The following is a 16,936-nucleotide window of genomic DNA, read 5'->3' as shown; positions in this document are numbered from 1 at the left end:
GGATGGTGTCCCTAGCCTCCGTTTGCTAGAAGCTGGGAATGGGCGACAGGAGATGGATCACTTGATGATTACCATTCCCTCTGGGGCACTCGGCCTTGGCCACTGTTGAAGACAGGATACTGGGCTGGATGGACCTTTGGTCTGACCCAGTATGGCCGTTCTTATGTTCTTAAGCAACGCAATCTTACTATGCCGATTCATAGCTGCGGAGAACGTGGCCCTGCGGAGAATTGGGTACCAGCACTGGACTTTACATAGTTGTCGCACAGACTAGGGATGGGGTAAGATTTGGTTGAGTGCCAGCCACATGGCAAGAATTAGCCATATCTGAACCTAACCAAGTTTTCCATTAGGCAGCACTTCCAGTGCAGAAAGGGACTCTGCGCCTGTCTGGATAAAGCTCTGCCATGGGGCACAACTCACAGGCAGTTCTAAAGGTGGGAGTTTCAAGGCCACATGCGTGTTTGTCACACCACAGTTGAAAATAATGCACTTTCTGCCTTTGAGGTTTCACCCACTTCCCTCTTTACAAAAAACGTCATCTTTTAACGGACGGACTCTCCTGCTTTAGCCGTTCCCTTGTTAAAGGGAAAGGACAACCCAATGGAGCTTTAGAAACACAGATGCGGACAATGTGCTGGGCTCTGAGATGACTGTGAATCCTCCTTGTCCTATTCTCTCTTCCTTCGGCCAGGGGAGGCAGCGCCAGGCAGCATGGAGAGGCCAGGGTGTCAGCGTTCTCTCTGCCACTGATTCACTGGGGGACCATGGGAAGGTCACTTACACTATATGCCTTGTTCTCCCTCTCTTTAAAAAGGGGATAATGGGATTGATGATATAGGAAGCTTGGGAGTCTTAATGTCTGCCAAGAGCCTTGAGAATCTTGGGAGTGCTATAGAAGGACAAAGTATTTTATTTTGCACAGTCCTATGGAAAATAAGTCACACCTGGCCTAAGCCTGCTTATCTGTAGCTGGCCCTCCTCCCATATCCATGCATGCAGGCCACGTACGTAGGCACAGGGCCCTAGGCAACCCAACAGGCAGCATAAACCCCAGGACAACACTGCCAAGGTGGATGTGGTGCTGAGCCCAGGAACTAGGAGTAGGCGAGAGTCCTATTCTCCAGGGCTGCTCTGGTATCCCAGTTGTTCCCCAGCTGCCAGTGGCATCCACAATTCTCTTCCTCACCCCCCAACCTCTAATGGCATGCTGAAAAATGAGCTGGGGGTTTCCACCCCCATGCAGATGGAAGGATGGGGGTGGGAAGAGAATGACTTAGGGCAACCTCCCATCATTGCAGCCGCCATGCTGAAAAGAAGCCAGTGAAGTAAGGCCAGGCAATGAAACAGCTGCTGCTCACCTCGACGGACAAGGCGGCACAGAGGCAGATTCACTACCTAGACAAACAGCTCGCAGTCTGGATTGGGCAGAGCAGAAGCGCACAACTTCAACAGCACCCCCCAAGGGGAAAGAACCAGCTTAGCTGTGCTGTCGGGCCCTTTGTGTGCCCCCTAACTGCCCTGTCACCCTGCCCAATACTAAAGTACCTAGAAAAGGAAAAGGAAATCAGGCAACTACCCAATTTCAGTCAGCCCCTGGCAGGCTCTGGTGTCAGCCCCATGTGCTGAAATTAGGGCCCAATCCTAGAAGGTGCTGATCTCCCTCATCTCCCCTTGCTTACAGTGAGAGAGCACTCAGAAGCTGCAGGATCAGCCTCCTAACAAAGCACATCATCTCTGGCATCATCACATCGGAAACAGAGGCCCTCAACGCTTCCTCAGCAATCGAAGGCCACGTGACTGGGGAAGCCTCTTGAGAAATGGGAGCCGAAGGAAGGCACAGGTCCCGTAGACTGACCGATCTCTTCACTGGCTTACGCGCCCGAAGGTACAAGCCAACGTGTTGCCCAAATAAACAACAGAGCGCTGCACTCGGACAGCACCTGCCACCTGAGAATCTCACCGTCCTTTGAAAAGGTTAATGACTGAAGCCTCAACACCCAGAGAGGAATTATTCCAGTTTTACAGATGGCAGAGCTGAGACAGAGGTTAAGTGATTTGCTCAAAGAGACAGCAAGTCAGTGCCAGAGTTGAGAAGAGAACCTGACTTTTCTGACTCCCCGTTTGATGCTTTTACTAGACAATACTGCCTTTCTCTCCGGGGATACAGTTCTTTTATGGGATACTCGCACTCGTTTTAGTCAGCTCCCTTAGCTAGCACAGTCCTAGTGCAGCCTTAGAGTGTGGGTCCCACAAAGCAAAGCTAACACTCAAACCAACGGGTACCTGGTCATGCACACATGAATATTTTTCACCCCTTAGCAGCCTTGCAATGCTGCCAAGGGTAGCTGCAGTCCAAAAGCATAAACACAGTGGAGGGTATGTACTACAGTACGCTTACAGATTCTGCTTTTGCTGCACAGAGCTAACCCTATATCTACTCCCATCTGTTTTCGGAAGGCCCAATGCTTTGGGACTGTATAATACAGACACAGCCTTTAGGACAGGGATCGGCAACCTTTGGCACGCGGCCCGTCAGGGTAAGCCTCTGGCAGGCCGGGATGGTTAGTTTACCTGCAGTGTCTGCAGGTTCGGCCGATCGCAGCTCCCACTGGCCGCGGTTCACTGTCCCAGGCTAATGGGAGCTGCGGGAAGCGGCGCAGGTCGAGGGATGTGCTGGCGGTGGTTTCCCGCAGCTCCCATTGGCCTGGCGCGGCGAGCCGTGGCCAGTGAGAGCCGTGGTCGGCCAAACCTGCAGACGCTGCAGGTAAACAAACCGGCCCGGCCCGCCAGGGGCTTACCCTGACGGGTCGCGTGCCAAAGGTTCCCGATCCCTGCTTTAGTATCAACGTACCAGTGTGAATAGGTAAACATTACTGTCTATGTAGCACCAGAGAGCCGAGTCCCCAGCCTCATATCATAGACAGCTTTCTTCCTGAACGTTTTCAGCCAGATTTTAACATTTCCTCAAGGCCCATCAAGTGTCCAGATGGCCTTGTACAATAATTCCACAAAATACAAATCACAACAGTAAGAACACTCTTAACCCACAAAAAATGATCCCAGACCCCACAATGAGATAACGCTCTCATCTGGCCTCAAATTCTATGAATTTAAGAAAAAACAGAACAAGGCGGCAGGAATGAGGAGTGGGAGGGGAATCCTACATCTGTTGACAAAAGTATGATTATTTTTGAGAAAAAAACACTTTTGGGAGGCCGGAGTCAGCATTATGGACTATGAATCAGGGTCATCTGAAATTTTAAAATGTAATGGCTGACTCCGCTTACCGTTATTTACATGAGGAGTCTCTCCTCCTGCGAGTAGCCTCATGGAAGTCAGTGGGGCTCATTGACTGCATAAGGGCATGTCGCACAATTAAGGGTTTGCAGGATCAAGTCCTTAAACGGACTTTGAAATGTGCAATTAAGCTCCCGGCCAATAAAGCTATTGACCCAAGCCCCTGCAGCTGTTCTCGAAGGTAAAAACATACAAGCAGAGCTGCACAGAGGAAAAGCTTCACAGGCCATAGCAACTTTGATCAGGCAATTACATTATTAGCATGTGTCCAGAGTACAGAAAGACCCTGGCACTCTGAGAATTAGTGGGGAAAGCATGCAAAGACAGCTGCTAATCAAGCATGAAAATGGTTCATTGCTGTTGATTTTTCTCCCGTGATTGCTTTTGGTGGCGGTAACAAGAAGGACTTACATCTAGCTTAGGCTGCAAGATTACATGAAATAAAATTCACTATGAGATGAAATTCTATAGGTTGTGTAAAATAGGTCAGACCAGATAATGGTCCCTTCTGGTGAAAAATAATCAATGAACAAACATTTAAGAAATAGCAGCTTGAAAGAGAGGAGCCCACAAAATCTCCCAAAATATTGGCTCAACTTTTTGCTGTTATTCGAGGAGGAGAAAGAGAGGAAGGTTCCATGTTGGGCACCACCAGAGATCATCAGCTGGACTGTGGCTGACACAGCTCTCAGGGATTCGGAGCAGGGGGAGTATTTGAAAAAAAGACTGTTTCTTCTGATCAAGATTTCTACAACAGCACAAGCAACCATAGAGATAAACTTCAATGAGAGCTGAAGTCAGCCCAGGACAGTATCAGGGGAGCTAATAATGCTAAAGCACTAATGATCCTAGAAGAACTTTTCAAACTTGAACTGAGCCCAAAAGCTCATGGCCAGCAATTCAGCACCAGAAGATGACGAGGTGGGCAGGCTCTGAGTGACAGCTTTGGCTAATGGAGGCGGGGTGTGTGTGTTTGGGTTTTTGAAGAGCCGCACTGGATTTATGAAGGTTAGTCTCAGAATGGCCAGAGCTAAGGGCACAAAAGCACAAACACTTCCGCTTGCAATGCTTACTGCTCCACGTAGGGTGGGGTTTTCAAAAGCATTTACGTTGGCCTAACTCTGCTCCCCTGGAAGTCCATGGGGAAATTCTGAAGGATTGCCACACAGGCCTGGGCCAACACCAAGTGCTTATTAGGTGCCTGGTGGCTTAGGTCCTGTATTTGATCACAGCATAGGTGCTGCTGTTTACACTAAAAATAAGTAGAAAAAAAGAAATAGAAGTAATAAATAAAGACACCTGTGGCTTTAAATGTTAGGATGTCTTCCCATATCTTGAACCCTTCTCTTCACACCATGGAAAACTGGCTGAAACCTTGAGACTCAGAAATTTGATTGTTTATTTTGTGCCTCCCTTCTGCTGACAGAGGCAATAAAACTGTTTCTGCTGAACGGAGTTTATTTTTAAAACAGGAGCCAGGCACTGCTAGAGAAGTTTCTGATGCAAACATTGGGCTGGAAACAGCAAGGTAGCAGTTCCGGTGAGAATGCTCATTGTTACATTTATAGAAAGCCAGATCGCAGAATACCGAGTCCTGCTGTTTGCCTGGAAGGTGCTTTTAGAGAGATGTTTGGTAGTTACTAAAATCATTCACCTGCTTTGGAATTTTTCCCACCATAAGAGCAACTCCATTTACACACAGTTTGAAGTCCCAGATATATGCGGTTATTTCTGTGATCAGTCTCTCCACCCCTAACAACCTCAACTGCAGTGGTGTGGTCAGTGACCCTGGGGATTTCTACAAGAAGGTGGCTCACCCCAAACAATCAGGGGTCTGACTTTTCTTCTCTCCCACCCCTCCACCCGAGGTGCTGAGCCTCCAGTTTCAATGGATTCCAAACTCAGCATTTCTGAAAATCAGGCACTAGGAAATTAAACAGCCCCCACTGTACTTAACATGGTGTCAATTGCAGGGCTGTGAAGTTCCACTCATGAAATGCCAAACACGATCAAGCTCAGAGGACCTTTCTGTGCATTTAAGCCTAGATGCTCCGATGGGTACAAATCTTAATTTGCACAAAGCTGACAGCCCTCATTGGCCAGTGACTAACACACGGACATGTGTTAAGTAACCTGACCAACACAGAGATAATTGGGGAGCAAGAATCTTGCCATTCCAGCAATGCCAGCCTAACATTGGATGTACAATATTAAAAGGGTTATGAACAAAACTGGTTGATACAGGAGATGTAGCAATGTTTTTCAATAGTTGACAAGGGAACACCTGAGTTTGCTTGGTAAGAAACGAACAGCATTTACTTTACAGAGACTCAGAAGCAGCCAGATAGCGTGAAGAGCAGAAATCCATCCATATCCTCTTCCTTACCTTCTATTCCTGCTCCCCTTGCACTGAAGAATGCGACGGTTCTGAACTACATATTCTGGAGTTTTTCAAACATCTTGACTGTGTCTTTCTCAGGCTGCTCCTTTGTTCAACCCTGATTTTCAGCCGGAGATAGAGATGCCTTTGAGCTGAGACACCAGTTAGTCTAATACCACAGCTCATTTCCTGGCCTGCAAAAGTTATCACATCACCCAACTGACTTACTTTCTCTCTATTCTGCTTTTGCAGAAAACAGGCAGGTGGATGGGATCAGTAGCACAATGTGCAACAGCGCCCTCTGCTGGCTATTCATCAGTACTTGACCTCATTTCTATAACATTATTCCTGGGGGAATTCTGCACCAAACATTTAAAAATTCTGCGCACAATATTTTACAATTCTGCACATTTTATTTGTCAAAACAACACTACATAATCATGCCAGTTTCAATTATTTTGGTAATTTTATTTCAGAATACCTGTCAGTAAGTATGTCTGACACCCACAATCCTTCTCTCCCAGAGCCCAGTTGCAGGCCCCCGCCAGCCAATACACCTGAACCCCGTACCCTCCCTGAGCCCAGCTATGAGGTCCCCCCTTGCCCAGATATCCCTTCCCCTTCTCCCCTCCCCCCCAGAGCCCAGCCATGGGACCCCACCCACCTTGACACCCACCCGCTACCCCTCAGAGCCCAGCTGTGGGCCCACCTCAGCCCAGACATCCGTCCCCTGCTCCCCAGAGCCCAGACACCCGCCCCCTCCCATCAGAGCCCATGGATCCTGAGGGAGAAACAGCCTGATGCTGGGTCCCAGGCTTGTGTGGAGTTTCCTGCATGCTGCCCTCTCCTTCCCTCAGTGCGTGCTGGGAACTGCAGCTGCTAGGAACTCTCTACTCTTCCCCTCCTCCTCCCCTACCCCCTGGCAGTGTCTTCTATCTGTCAGCTAGGCTCTGCCAGGTTCAGCATCCCTTAGTGGCGGCCAGCAGCACTGTAGCCCATTTCAGGGGGCGGGGGGGAAATTCTGCACGCACGTTAATTTCTGCAAAATTCTGCGTTGCGCAGTGGCACAGGAGCATATAACAAGTAGGAGTTTGCTTGATTTGTTTTGTAAATTAATATAGTGAAAGAATAAGTTACCTTTTGATATAGTACTGTTCATTGTGAAGGATCACAAAATGCTTTACAAACAGAGAGATTGCTTTATCCACCACGGACATGCAACTGTCTCAAGGTGAAACTGTTTGGGACGGTACGTGAGGAGGCAACTGAAACCACTGAGAAAATTCAAGGGACTCAAAATGCAGTTATGCTTATTGGACAATGGAACTAACATGCCCACTCTTGCAAAATAAATAAAAGATGGCATGCCCATGAATACTGGCAAAAGATAAGAAGCTCCTGTGCAAGACTCCTCCACCCTGACATGCTTTTCCAGTACCGGATCTCTCAGAGACAGATAGCCATGTGGAGCTGTGAATCTTATTACAAATTGTCACAAACAGCACTCGTATGAGACCACTAACTGTAACGTGGGAGCTAAGTGCATTAAGCTTCTTCACCATCTGTCTCCCATTTCCCACCCCAAACCAGCTTTGAATTAACCCAATGCAGAGAGAAGACCCATACTTAGTCACAGAATGATAATCCTTGTGGTGTTGGTGCTGATTAGTTGCAGGCTTGGAAGGATACTGATGTGTTCAAGACAAAATCCACATCACCTTCATTTACACTGTAAACAGAAGAGATGAAACTTCAGCTCCTGTTTAGGGTCTTATGATAGTACCCATTGCTGTAGGATCGAGTGCTTCTCAGGAAAGGACAATCACGAAAGATCTAATTTTCTTCCCGTACCCCTGAAGTAGCCAAGAATTTAGCGTTTTTTTTTTTTTTAATGTATTTTTTCTCTCATTCTTGCCTTCACTTCCTTTTCTGTGTCCTTTGCTACTCTTAAAATCACAGGGGAGAACTTCCACACCTCGGTCTGAGGCTGTGAAAGCTGTGGTCATTTTAATCACCCCGGCAGTGAATTCAATTGCCCTGACCTGTAGCCAAGGAAGCACTGTCTCCCGCTCTTGTGACTGTTACCCTTGAGGTTGACAGCTCTGTAATCCTTCAAAGGCATCTGAGAGGTGGAGATAAAAAGGCAAAACAAGTCTCTTCTAAGATAAAAGGGGTCAGATATCTTTTACTTTAAAAAAAAAGTGTTTTCTCAAGACACCTGCAAAAATTACAGAATCAGAAAATAAAGATACACAGAACAATACTCAAATGTATAGGCCACTGCCTAACACAGAGTGCCTGACAGAATCAACACCTCCTCTACAGCAAGAAATGGCCACCACGGACAGAACCTGTCTGGGAGATTTTCAACTGCCTGAGATTGTCTGTACCCACTGCAGGGCAGGAGAGTCTGCTCAGCTCTCCTGCCTCCAGGATTGCATGAGCTCTTTCACAGGGATATCTGTGTGTGGTGGGTATACCTGGACCTCGGGTCGTTTTGTACGGTTCTGCGGTGTTTCATAACAAGGAGAACCTACTTGTTCACATAGATATCTAGAACAGAAAGTCTCAAAGCAGCCAGAATGAAAGCAAAAGGCTGACTGTAGTATTGTTCCTGGCCAGCAGGTCTGTAGCTGACCTGTTATGTACTTAGCTGTTTATGTGGTTACCACATTCCCCTAACTCTGGCCCTCAGTGCTGTGTTATGGAATGGGGCAGCATACCATATCGTCACCATTAGCATGCAGGCTGACTTAACAGGGAAGCCTAAACCTTTTGTACAAGGTTGGGACCCAGTCATACTTTTGCAGTCAGCTGGCAATAGTGCAAGGCCTGGGGATCTCTTCTCTTTCTGTTCAGTGTGCTGGCGCTTTAAAGAGCTACTCTAAATATCACAGCAACATCAGAACTAGTAGTGACAAACCCAGCATTGACTCCTGTGTCCCTGAGTGATGCCCAGAGCCAAGGACAGAGGGACGCTGATAGCTGAAGTGACCTGCCCTGGTTTTCACCAAAACCAGACAGTCTTTTCTGCAGTGCTGGAATGTGTTTGGGACTCAGTTCCCAGCCTAGCGGATAAACACGCAGACACACAACGCACTGAGTCTCCAAGGCAGAGTGACAGGCCAGAGGCTCCCCTGGCTCTTCCCACCAGCTGATCTGTGAACAACCATGGTATCACCCGGGTGGCTACAGACTCTCTGGATGGAGAGAACTACCATGGTGATAACTGGGAAAAGGGAACAAAAGCAAGGTGCAGGGGCCTTTTTGTATAGCAGGTCAATGTAAGCAGCTTGGGTCTTCTGAACACCTTCAGGAGTGAACAAGTACTCGCTCCCCCCCGCCCCCAGGAATGCTCAGCTCAGACAGCATCTATTTTTATGGAGAACGGCTGCTTTTCACCCCAGTTTCACAGCTGGGTTGCCCAAGACCCAGAGGTGATGGCACAGCTCATCCCGGTTCCAAATCGTTGAGTGCTGGCTCAGACATAATGAAAAGCAGTACATCACATCAACACCTTTCCTTGGAGACTAGAACTCAGTCATTTTCTTGTGTGTCTCGGCTTTCTTCTGCTCCTGCTGCAGGCTGGCCTCCTGGGCTCGCAGCTGCCCCAGCTGCCTGTGGGCACCAGCTAGTTTCTCCTCCAGCTGGGCCGTGGCAATACTGTGCCTGAAAGCAGAAGACAGGCACATTAAGGATATCTAGCATGTTAAGAACAAAGGCTCCTCGTTAACATCTCCATTTTACTGCTAGGAATCCCAGTCTCAGCAGTGGGTGGATGTAAATGACCCGCTGGGAGCCATGAAGTGTCAGATATCAAGCAAGACAAGAGCCAGAGAACTGTGATTGTTCTTGCCATAGTACTCATCACAGAAATGCTACAAGGCTGGCCCCGATCAGTGTAAAAAAAAATGAAGAGAAAATTCTGCAGGACTCTGGAGGGTTCTCCTCCTTCCTCGATTTGAATTCTGGCCCAGGGGTCCTTGCCTTCTCAAGGCAGCACTCAGAGAGACAATCTGGTCCAAGTCACAGTTTGGAAGCTTTTGCCTATCACTTTATTCTAGGCCTCCTCCCATGCCAGTGGTTAGAGTAGGAACAGTGACAAACACCTTAGTTTATGCTTAGCTCTTCTCCTACAGACAGCCACCTCATAGAATCCACAGGACTGGAAGGGACCTCGAGAAGTCATCTAGTCCAGTCCCCTGCACTCATGGCAGGACTAGGTATTTTCTAGACCATCCCTGAGTCCCCATTCTGGGTCCCCTTCAAAACTGTTACTTTTTAATGTAACATAATCCAACTTTTCACCTTCAGCTCCCATCACCTGCAAGATCCGCCCCCAGCCTAAACAACAGGCCACCCAAAATCATTCTGGAACCTCAACCAGGGACTTTCCCATACCGTCCAACATTGCGTGCCAGGGCCTCCTGGATTCCCCTGATGGTCTTCTGCGTTTGGTCAATCTTCTCCATTGTCTGGAAGAGGCGGACACTGAGGGCCTTCTTGGTACTCTTACTGGCGTGGTAGATCTCCTTGTTATTTCTCTCCACTGCTGTCATTCCTCCATCCTGCTCCCCAGAGCCCTTCCCCTGAAGCTTCTCATTCAGAAAGTCAAAGACATTGCGGGGGGGCTTGCGGCTCCCTGCAGAAGGACGGCCAGCATGGTTTGCCTTCACTCGCCGTTTCCTTGACTTAGCTGGATCCAGCTGCTTCTTCTGAAGGATCTCAGCACATTGGTCAAGGGACTTCCCTTTAGGCAACACTATGGCTTGCACTGGCTCCACTCGGCCCTCAGCGTTCTTCCCCAAACCTGAGGGAGGAAGAAGGGCACCAGATAGAAGCCAAATTCTAACAGTAGAGTCTTTCCATACACCAATGATTCCTCCCAATCCACCTCTGCACAGCTATCAGGCTCAGAGCAACAGAAAACAGTCTGTTGGGGCTCAGTGCTGCTACCCTTGAAGTCAACAGGAGCAGTGTTGGACTATATACTTGATGGTAAGGTTCACTGCTGAGTGACAAGACAGAAGATGCATCTTCCCCCATACATACCTGATTCACACTGTTACACACACAAGAACTTCAATGATACAGAACAGGGTCATGCAGCTGAGGTGTTGCAGCGAAGCCAGGCTTAGATTTGCACTGTCACCTCCTTGAGCAGAGAAGACATTCCCTTTCAAAAACAGGTTCAGTCACTCCACAAGAACAGGAGGCAAGCATGGGCAGCAGGCTGGCTTTCCAAGCCCTCTGGGTTCAGCAGAACTTCAGTGCAAGTTGTCTCGAGTTAGAAGCTGGCTCCACAGGCTTTGAAGTCTGTGTTTGGGGCCAGAAGTCCCTGAGCCAGATCCCCCATTATCTAATGGCCTACAGGACAGCTGAATAGTTAAAGCCCTACTCTAACAGCTTTAATCATTTGGCCATTGCTTTAAAATCCCCTCCACTGATGTATCACGGAATATGAACATCAACACGCAAACACCTGCATCCCCCCCAAACAGCGGTATTAAGACTTTATCCCTTAACTGTACAAGGTCATTTTTCAGAACCACCACACGTGCAATCCTGCATTTAGTATTGAATGCATACCCCATTCTGGGCCTGATCCAAGCAATGCTGATTAGACTTACTGTCGCCCCATTCCCCCACTCTGCAGGAACAAGCCCCTGGTCCCTTTGTGAGGCTGGGATTAAGAAGCAGGCTCCTAGTCCTGCAGGGATTTTACTCTTCTGCCCTTACCTTTTCCAAACTCATATCCCATTTGAGCGAGTAGTTTGGAGCCGATGCCACGAGTATGGGCCTCCCAGCCACCAAAGGAGGCACTGCAAGCTGGAGCCCCTTCCCCATTCTCCAAGGGCCCCGAATCGATCACTGCAGCACAAAACAGAGATTGAGCAGTAAGGCTGGGGCAGCAAAGCACCAAGTGAAAACCTCAGCAGGCGTGAAGTTCTACTAAATTGGGCAATGGTCCAAGAGGACCTGAATTAAAGGGCAGACTTTGATCACTGACAGTGGCAGTTCACTCTCTGCCTTGTCTACCTTTAGCATAGCCAGAGTCATCCACGTTGTCTTCCTCAGACTCGGGAGAGGAAGAGTCTTCCTCGCTTCGCAGTGGTGGCATGATGCCATCTCCCTCCACGACAGCCTCCTTCAGCAGCAATGACTCAAACTTCACTGTGTAGTAACCACTGTCAACGTCTGCGGGAGGAAAAGCAATGGACTGCATGAGAAAATTTCCACGAAATTACTCCTGTGGGAATTCTGCGCATCTGCGGACGTGCAGAATTTATCTGTCTCACATAATTTGGGTATTTTCCCCGCATAAAAACCCTTTTGCCTAAGAAGTGATGCAGTTCTGCCTTTTGTCCACCAGAGGTCGCTGTGGCGCCACAACAGCCAGCGACGTTCATGCCGGCTGTTCTAGTACCACAGCGACCTCTGGTGGGTAAGAGGAGGAACTGCAGCACTACTTAGGCAAAATGTATTTTATGCGGGAAAATACAAAGTTCTATGCCCAGAATTCCCCCAAGAGTAGAGTTCATCACAGCACCCTGCCCGCAGAGCCAGGTTAGGACAGAGTGGAGCACACAGGGCTGCTGGGGAGTCACAGACGGGTTCAGAATGGTTAGTGTGGGTGCCAGTCTGGAGCTAGTGGGATGACAGTGTTGAGCCTGGGGACAGGGGCTGCAGAGACCCACAAGGAGGGGAGGGGCGGTGGCTGAATGGGAGAGGCTTGGGGTCAGCCAGGATCTGCATGCGGGAGGCTTCCCAATATTCTAACAATCCCTCCCCCCCACCACCAGAAAAACCTCCCACCCACACCCAACACCCTCCAGGTTCACTCCTAGGCTCCTCCTTCAGCTCTTCCGTTACCCCGGCCCCCAAAGCCTTTGCACTGCTTCTGACAGGTGCAGGAAATACAGTTCTGTATTGTAATTTAAATGAATTACACAAAGTTCTGTACGAATATGCCTAGAAAGGAATCTATCTGTCAAAAAACAATTACCGTGTGTGTGTGTATTGTTACAGACATACTTGCCGACAGATATTTTGAAATAAATTACGAAAATAAGTGTAACTGGCATAATTATGTTATTTTGACAAATACAATATGTAGAATTTTCAAATATTATGGGCAGAATTTTTAATTTTTTGGTGCATAATTCCCCCAGGAGTACGAAATGTAACTAGAGGACCATGTTCATCCCCTCTTAACTAATCGCACTGACTTCAGTGGAATGACACCTGGGATGAGTTTGATCCAGGAACATGTATTTGAGGTTTTCTGTTGGAAGGTGGAACCATCATCACCCACTGATACCATCAGATACTGCCACATGATACAAACACAGAGCCAGGGCCATAGTAAACAGCACTAGGGTCATCACTTATCTTCAGTTTCTAATGGTACCAGTGTGTTTCACAGCATCTGAGCACAGTAGTCAGAGTTTTGTTCTTACAGGGGAAGGAGGATAGGTTTGGGGAAATATAAGAAATGCTACTTCACAGCAGCTTTGAGATGAAGCATGAGGAACAAATCCAACGTCCCCACACACAGTGAAGCACCAGTCTAACACTCCTCTCGGTGACTAGTGTGCAGGCAAAGTTCTCTGGCTTTGTTTAAACTGGAACTGGATTAAAACAAGAGCCAGTGGTTCCAAGTATCTAATTTCAGGATTTGACAAGATATCAGGAATGATATTCGGACAAAGCTGAACAGAGGGTAAGGAAATAAAGGACAATTTACTGAACGTCTAGTTGTTTGTATTGATTCTTTCATTCTCTCTTTTTCATTTCTAGGTCCTCTATTCTGCTACTATTCTCTTCTCCCAGGTCTCCCCAACTTTCCCTCTAGACCCCTGCCACCACTTCTCTGCCCTCCCATCCCTAAATCCTTCTCTGGTTTCCCTTTCATAAAGATCATCTGCCTTTGAGGATCTCAAAGCACTTTACAAACCTTAATGAATTAAGCATCACAACATCTGAGGTCCCTCATAAGCCACACCCAAAGTCTGTGGCAGAGAACTCAGTTGTCTCAGACCCCCAGTCCTGTGCTTTAGCCTACAAGACCATCCTTTGCTCGGTTTATGTCTTAGGAGTTTAGTTAAAATGAAGACTGAAGTACTTCTGTTCACCTTTCAACACCCACCCAGAGAAAACAAGACTCACCCGTGATTTTTGCAGCATACCATATTCCATCGTGGTGTTTCGCCAGGCAGGCTGAACCCACTTCTAGAGAGCCGAGATTGGGCTCCTGAAATGGATGAAGCTCGTCCACAGACACCACTTGCCCATGGGAAAACCTGCAGGGGATACAGGGAGAAGCAATCAGATCTGCCCTGGTCTGAAGGGGATTCTAGAAAAAGTTTCCTTCCCTTATGGAAGTATGGGCAAATTGTCTGCCCTGTCCTCACCAATCGTGAATATCTTACCACTAGAATAGTTTCAACTGCATAACTTATTCTTCACTGTGTCTTACGGTACGTCTTCACTACCCGCCGTATCGGCGGGTAGCAATCGATTTATCCGGGATAGATATATTGCATCTTAACGAGACACGATATATCGATCCCTGAACGCGCTCACCATCGACTCCGGAATTCCACCAGAGCGAGCGGCAGTAACGCAGTCGACGGGAGAGCCGCGGCCGTCGATCCCGCACTGTGTGGAGCCCAGGTAATTCGATCCAAGTTACTTCAACTTCAGCTACGCGAATAGCGTAGCTGAAGTTGCGTATCTTGGATCGATTCTCTCCACCCCCCGCCCCCAGTGTAGACCAGCCCTTAAAAAAAGACTGTTTTATAGTATTATTGTATTATATTAAACAAGTGTCACATTCGACCCCAGAAGCAGCCGCATTTCACAGGCCAGTGACAAATCCATTAATTAAACGACAAGGTTCACATCTTTTAGGATAAAATGCACTAGTTAACTGCAAAGTTCTTATTAAGATTTTATTTTTTCCTCTTTAGCCAATATTCATTTAGCTACCCAATATATTAGAACTAATCCTTGTACTTTTCCCTCTAAGGATTTTCCATGGTCTCCCTGGGTTAGCTGAAGGAGTGCACACCCACTGACACAGAACAGTAAAATGACAACACTTTAAACAAATAAAAAGTTGTTTGGCAAAATTACAGCTGATTTAAAAACCAAGTAAGATGAGATATTTACAAGTGAGAAGTTATTCCCACTGGCTGCCATTGCCGCTAATTGCCCTCTTACTACACAACAGAGGTAAGCTTTTTTACCGACAATTCTCTTTAAATCTGCATTTGCCATCCAAGAAGAATGGACAAGGCTTCAAGGACTTGTGAGTTGGGTAGAGATACAGCACTCGGACTCCTGCACTGCCATCTTCCAAACACTCTGTCCCCACAATCATGGCATTATGGTACTCCAGGGTACCCCATGGACTGTAGTACGGGGCTTTAACCTTCATCCCACTCACTTCCTCCTCCTCTTCCTCAGATGCTTCCTCCTCTTCACTGTACTTTGATTCATTTTCCCCATCAGCCTCTCCATCTTCCTTTGGAGAGGCCTCGTCTTTAGTACTCAATGGCTTGAGTTCAGCAATAGCTTCCTTAAAAGCAGCATACTCCTCATCATTGCAGGACCTGCCTGAATTACTGTCCTGTTTTAGGTGACCTGCTGGAGAAACGGAGGGTGCATCTGTGTCTAAAGTGGCCAGCAGTTTACTCTTTTTCACTGACACCAGGCTGGATTCAGTCAGTTCTATCAATTGTTTCAAATCCTCCTGCAGTTGGATCAAATCAGATAGCTGTGATGGATCCGATCCCACCCCTAAAGCCAGCTCCACTTGCTGCAATTGTGCTTTGTAGGTTTGAATTGCTGTTTCCAGACTCTCCTCATCCATTGTTATCATGCAAAAAGCTGTTTTGCTGATTCCTGTCTGGGAATTCAGGACATACTCAAGTAATTTACTAGATAGTGATGTAAAATATTGAATCTTTGTCCAAACTAGCTGTCAATCTTCTCGGTAGTCCTGTGTTTTCTTCCCTTTGGTGCAATCAAACGAAGATCACTGCAGTGAACAAATATAATAAAGCGGTGTTAGAGAAAGGGTTCACAAGAAAGGTATCCTAATTTGAACAAGGTATCCTTAATACAGACAGCTACCACCACGTGGCATTATACACACCTAGCACGAGTCATGTACATTCAACCTGACATATCGCATTTGCAAGACTGCAAATGAAAGTGCAAACTATGAGGCTTTTAACTTAGCTCAGGGAATTCAAGCATGATTAGTTATGAAGAGAGAATAACATTAGCATTGCCTCTCTGTGCTTTTAAACCTGCAGCCCCATGACATGACACCATCACTGCCTATCTCCTCTTTAATCAGATCTTCCTGCATACTTTGGCTCCCACTCAATGGCATGCAGCATCTCACCCGCTGTGGAACTGGGGGCAAAAAAACCTGTGCGGCTCTCAACCTGCACCTTTCCAATGCCTCCCATGCTCTGCAGGCCCCACCAGGAGCCACACACGTCTCCCTATTCACTGGGGGCACAGAGTCTACCCTACCACAGAGGTGGGGCGCTTAAAATCCCCCTCCCTTATTGCCTCCCGCTCACTGGGGTACAAAACAGGGGGAACAACTGCCAATACTCCCCAAGGGGACCCAGCCCCTCCCCAGCCATGGAGACCCCAGGGGAGCGGTAACTTCCAATCCCCCCATGGGACCCAGCCCCTCCCCAGCCATGGAGACCCCAGGGGAGCGGTAACTTCCAATCCCCCCATGGGACCCAGCCCCTCCCCAGCCATGGAGACCCCAGGGGAGCAGTAACTTCCAATCCCCCCATGGGACCCAGCCCCTCCCCAGCCATGGAGACCCCAGGGGAGCAGTAACTTCCAATCCCCCCATGGGACCCAGCCCCTCCCCAGCCATAGAGACCCCAGGGGAGCAGTAACTTCCAGTCCCCTCGTGGGACCCAGCCCCTCCCCAGCCATGGAGACCCCAGGGGAGCAGTAACTTCCAATCCCCCCATGGGACCCAGCCCCTCCCCAGCCATGGAGACCCCAGGGGAAGGGTTACCCCCCCCGATGGAGGCCCTGGGGGAGGAGTTACGAACGGGGCCCAGCCATGGAGGCTCCCCTCAAATGTGAACGCCCCCCACCCCCAAGACTCACACACCTCAGGCCTCCGCCTCCTGCTAAGCCCCCGCCATTGCCAGGGTTTCCGTCTCTCCCCACTGACTCCGAACGATAGATACCGGACGACTTCCGGGC

The 16,936-nt window shown here is 48.3% G+C and overlaps 1 protein-coding gene across 2 annotated transcripts; it reads right to left on the bottom strand.

Moving 5' to 3' along the window:
- Positions 1-6,071: 6,071 nt before the first annotated feature.
- ZGPAT (zinc finger CCCH-type and G-patch domain containing) lies at positions 6,072-16,923 on the bottom strand. Of its 2 annotated transcripts, XM_054045721.1 has the most exons (8): positions 16,842-16,923; positions 14,932-15,725; positions 13,850-13,983; positions 11,720-11,878; positions 11,420-11,551; positions 10,082-10,490; positions 9,198-9,349; positions 6,072-7,409 (listed from the first exon to the last, which is right to left on the bottom strand). In XM_054045721.1, exons 2-7 carry the CDS (start codon positions 15,564-15,566, stop codon positions 9,211-9,213), a joined length of 1,608 nt encoding a protein of 535 aa, XP_053901696.1. In that variant the 5' UTR covers positions 15,567-15,725; positions 16,842-16,923; the 3' UTR covers positions 6,072-7,409; positions 9,198-9,210. The 2 variants fall into 2 exon arrangements, with proteins under 2 accessions (XP_053901696.1, XP_053901694.1); XM_054045719.1 differs by having other exon boundaries at positions 6,072-9,349.
- Positions 16,924-16,936: the final 13 nt, after the last annotated feature.

The sequence above is a fragment of the Malaclemys terrapin genome, chromosome 12 (assembly GCF_027887155.1).
Source record: "Malaclemys terrapin pileata isolate rMalTer1 chromosome 12, rMalTer1.hap1, whole genome shotgun sequence".
In the NCBI taxonomy this organism is placed as follows: domain Eukaryota; kingdom Metazoa; phylum Chordata; order Testudines; family Emydidae; genus Malaclemys; species Malaclemys terrapin.
Note: the sequence above shows the minus strand (reverse complement) of the source record. Positions and strands in the feature narration are given on the sequence as shown.

Excerpts from the sequence above, each read along its gene's own strand:
- ZGPAT (XM_054045719.1), bottom strand. The coding sequence starts at position 15,566 with ATGATAACAATGGATGAGGAGAGTCTGGAAACAGCAATTCAAACCTAC. Across the intron at positions 13,984-14,931 it reads AGATTTAAAGAGAATTGTCG|GTTTTCCCATGGGCAAGTGG; the intron begins GTAAAAAAGCTT and ends TATCCCCTGCAG. Across the intron at positions 11,552-11,719 it reads TGACTCTGGCTATGCTAAAG|TGATCGATTCGGGGCCCTTG; the intron begins GTAGACAAGGCA and ends TTTGTGCTGCAG.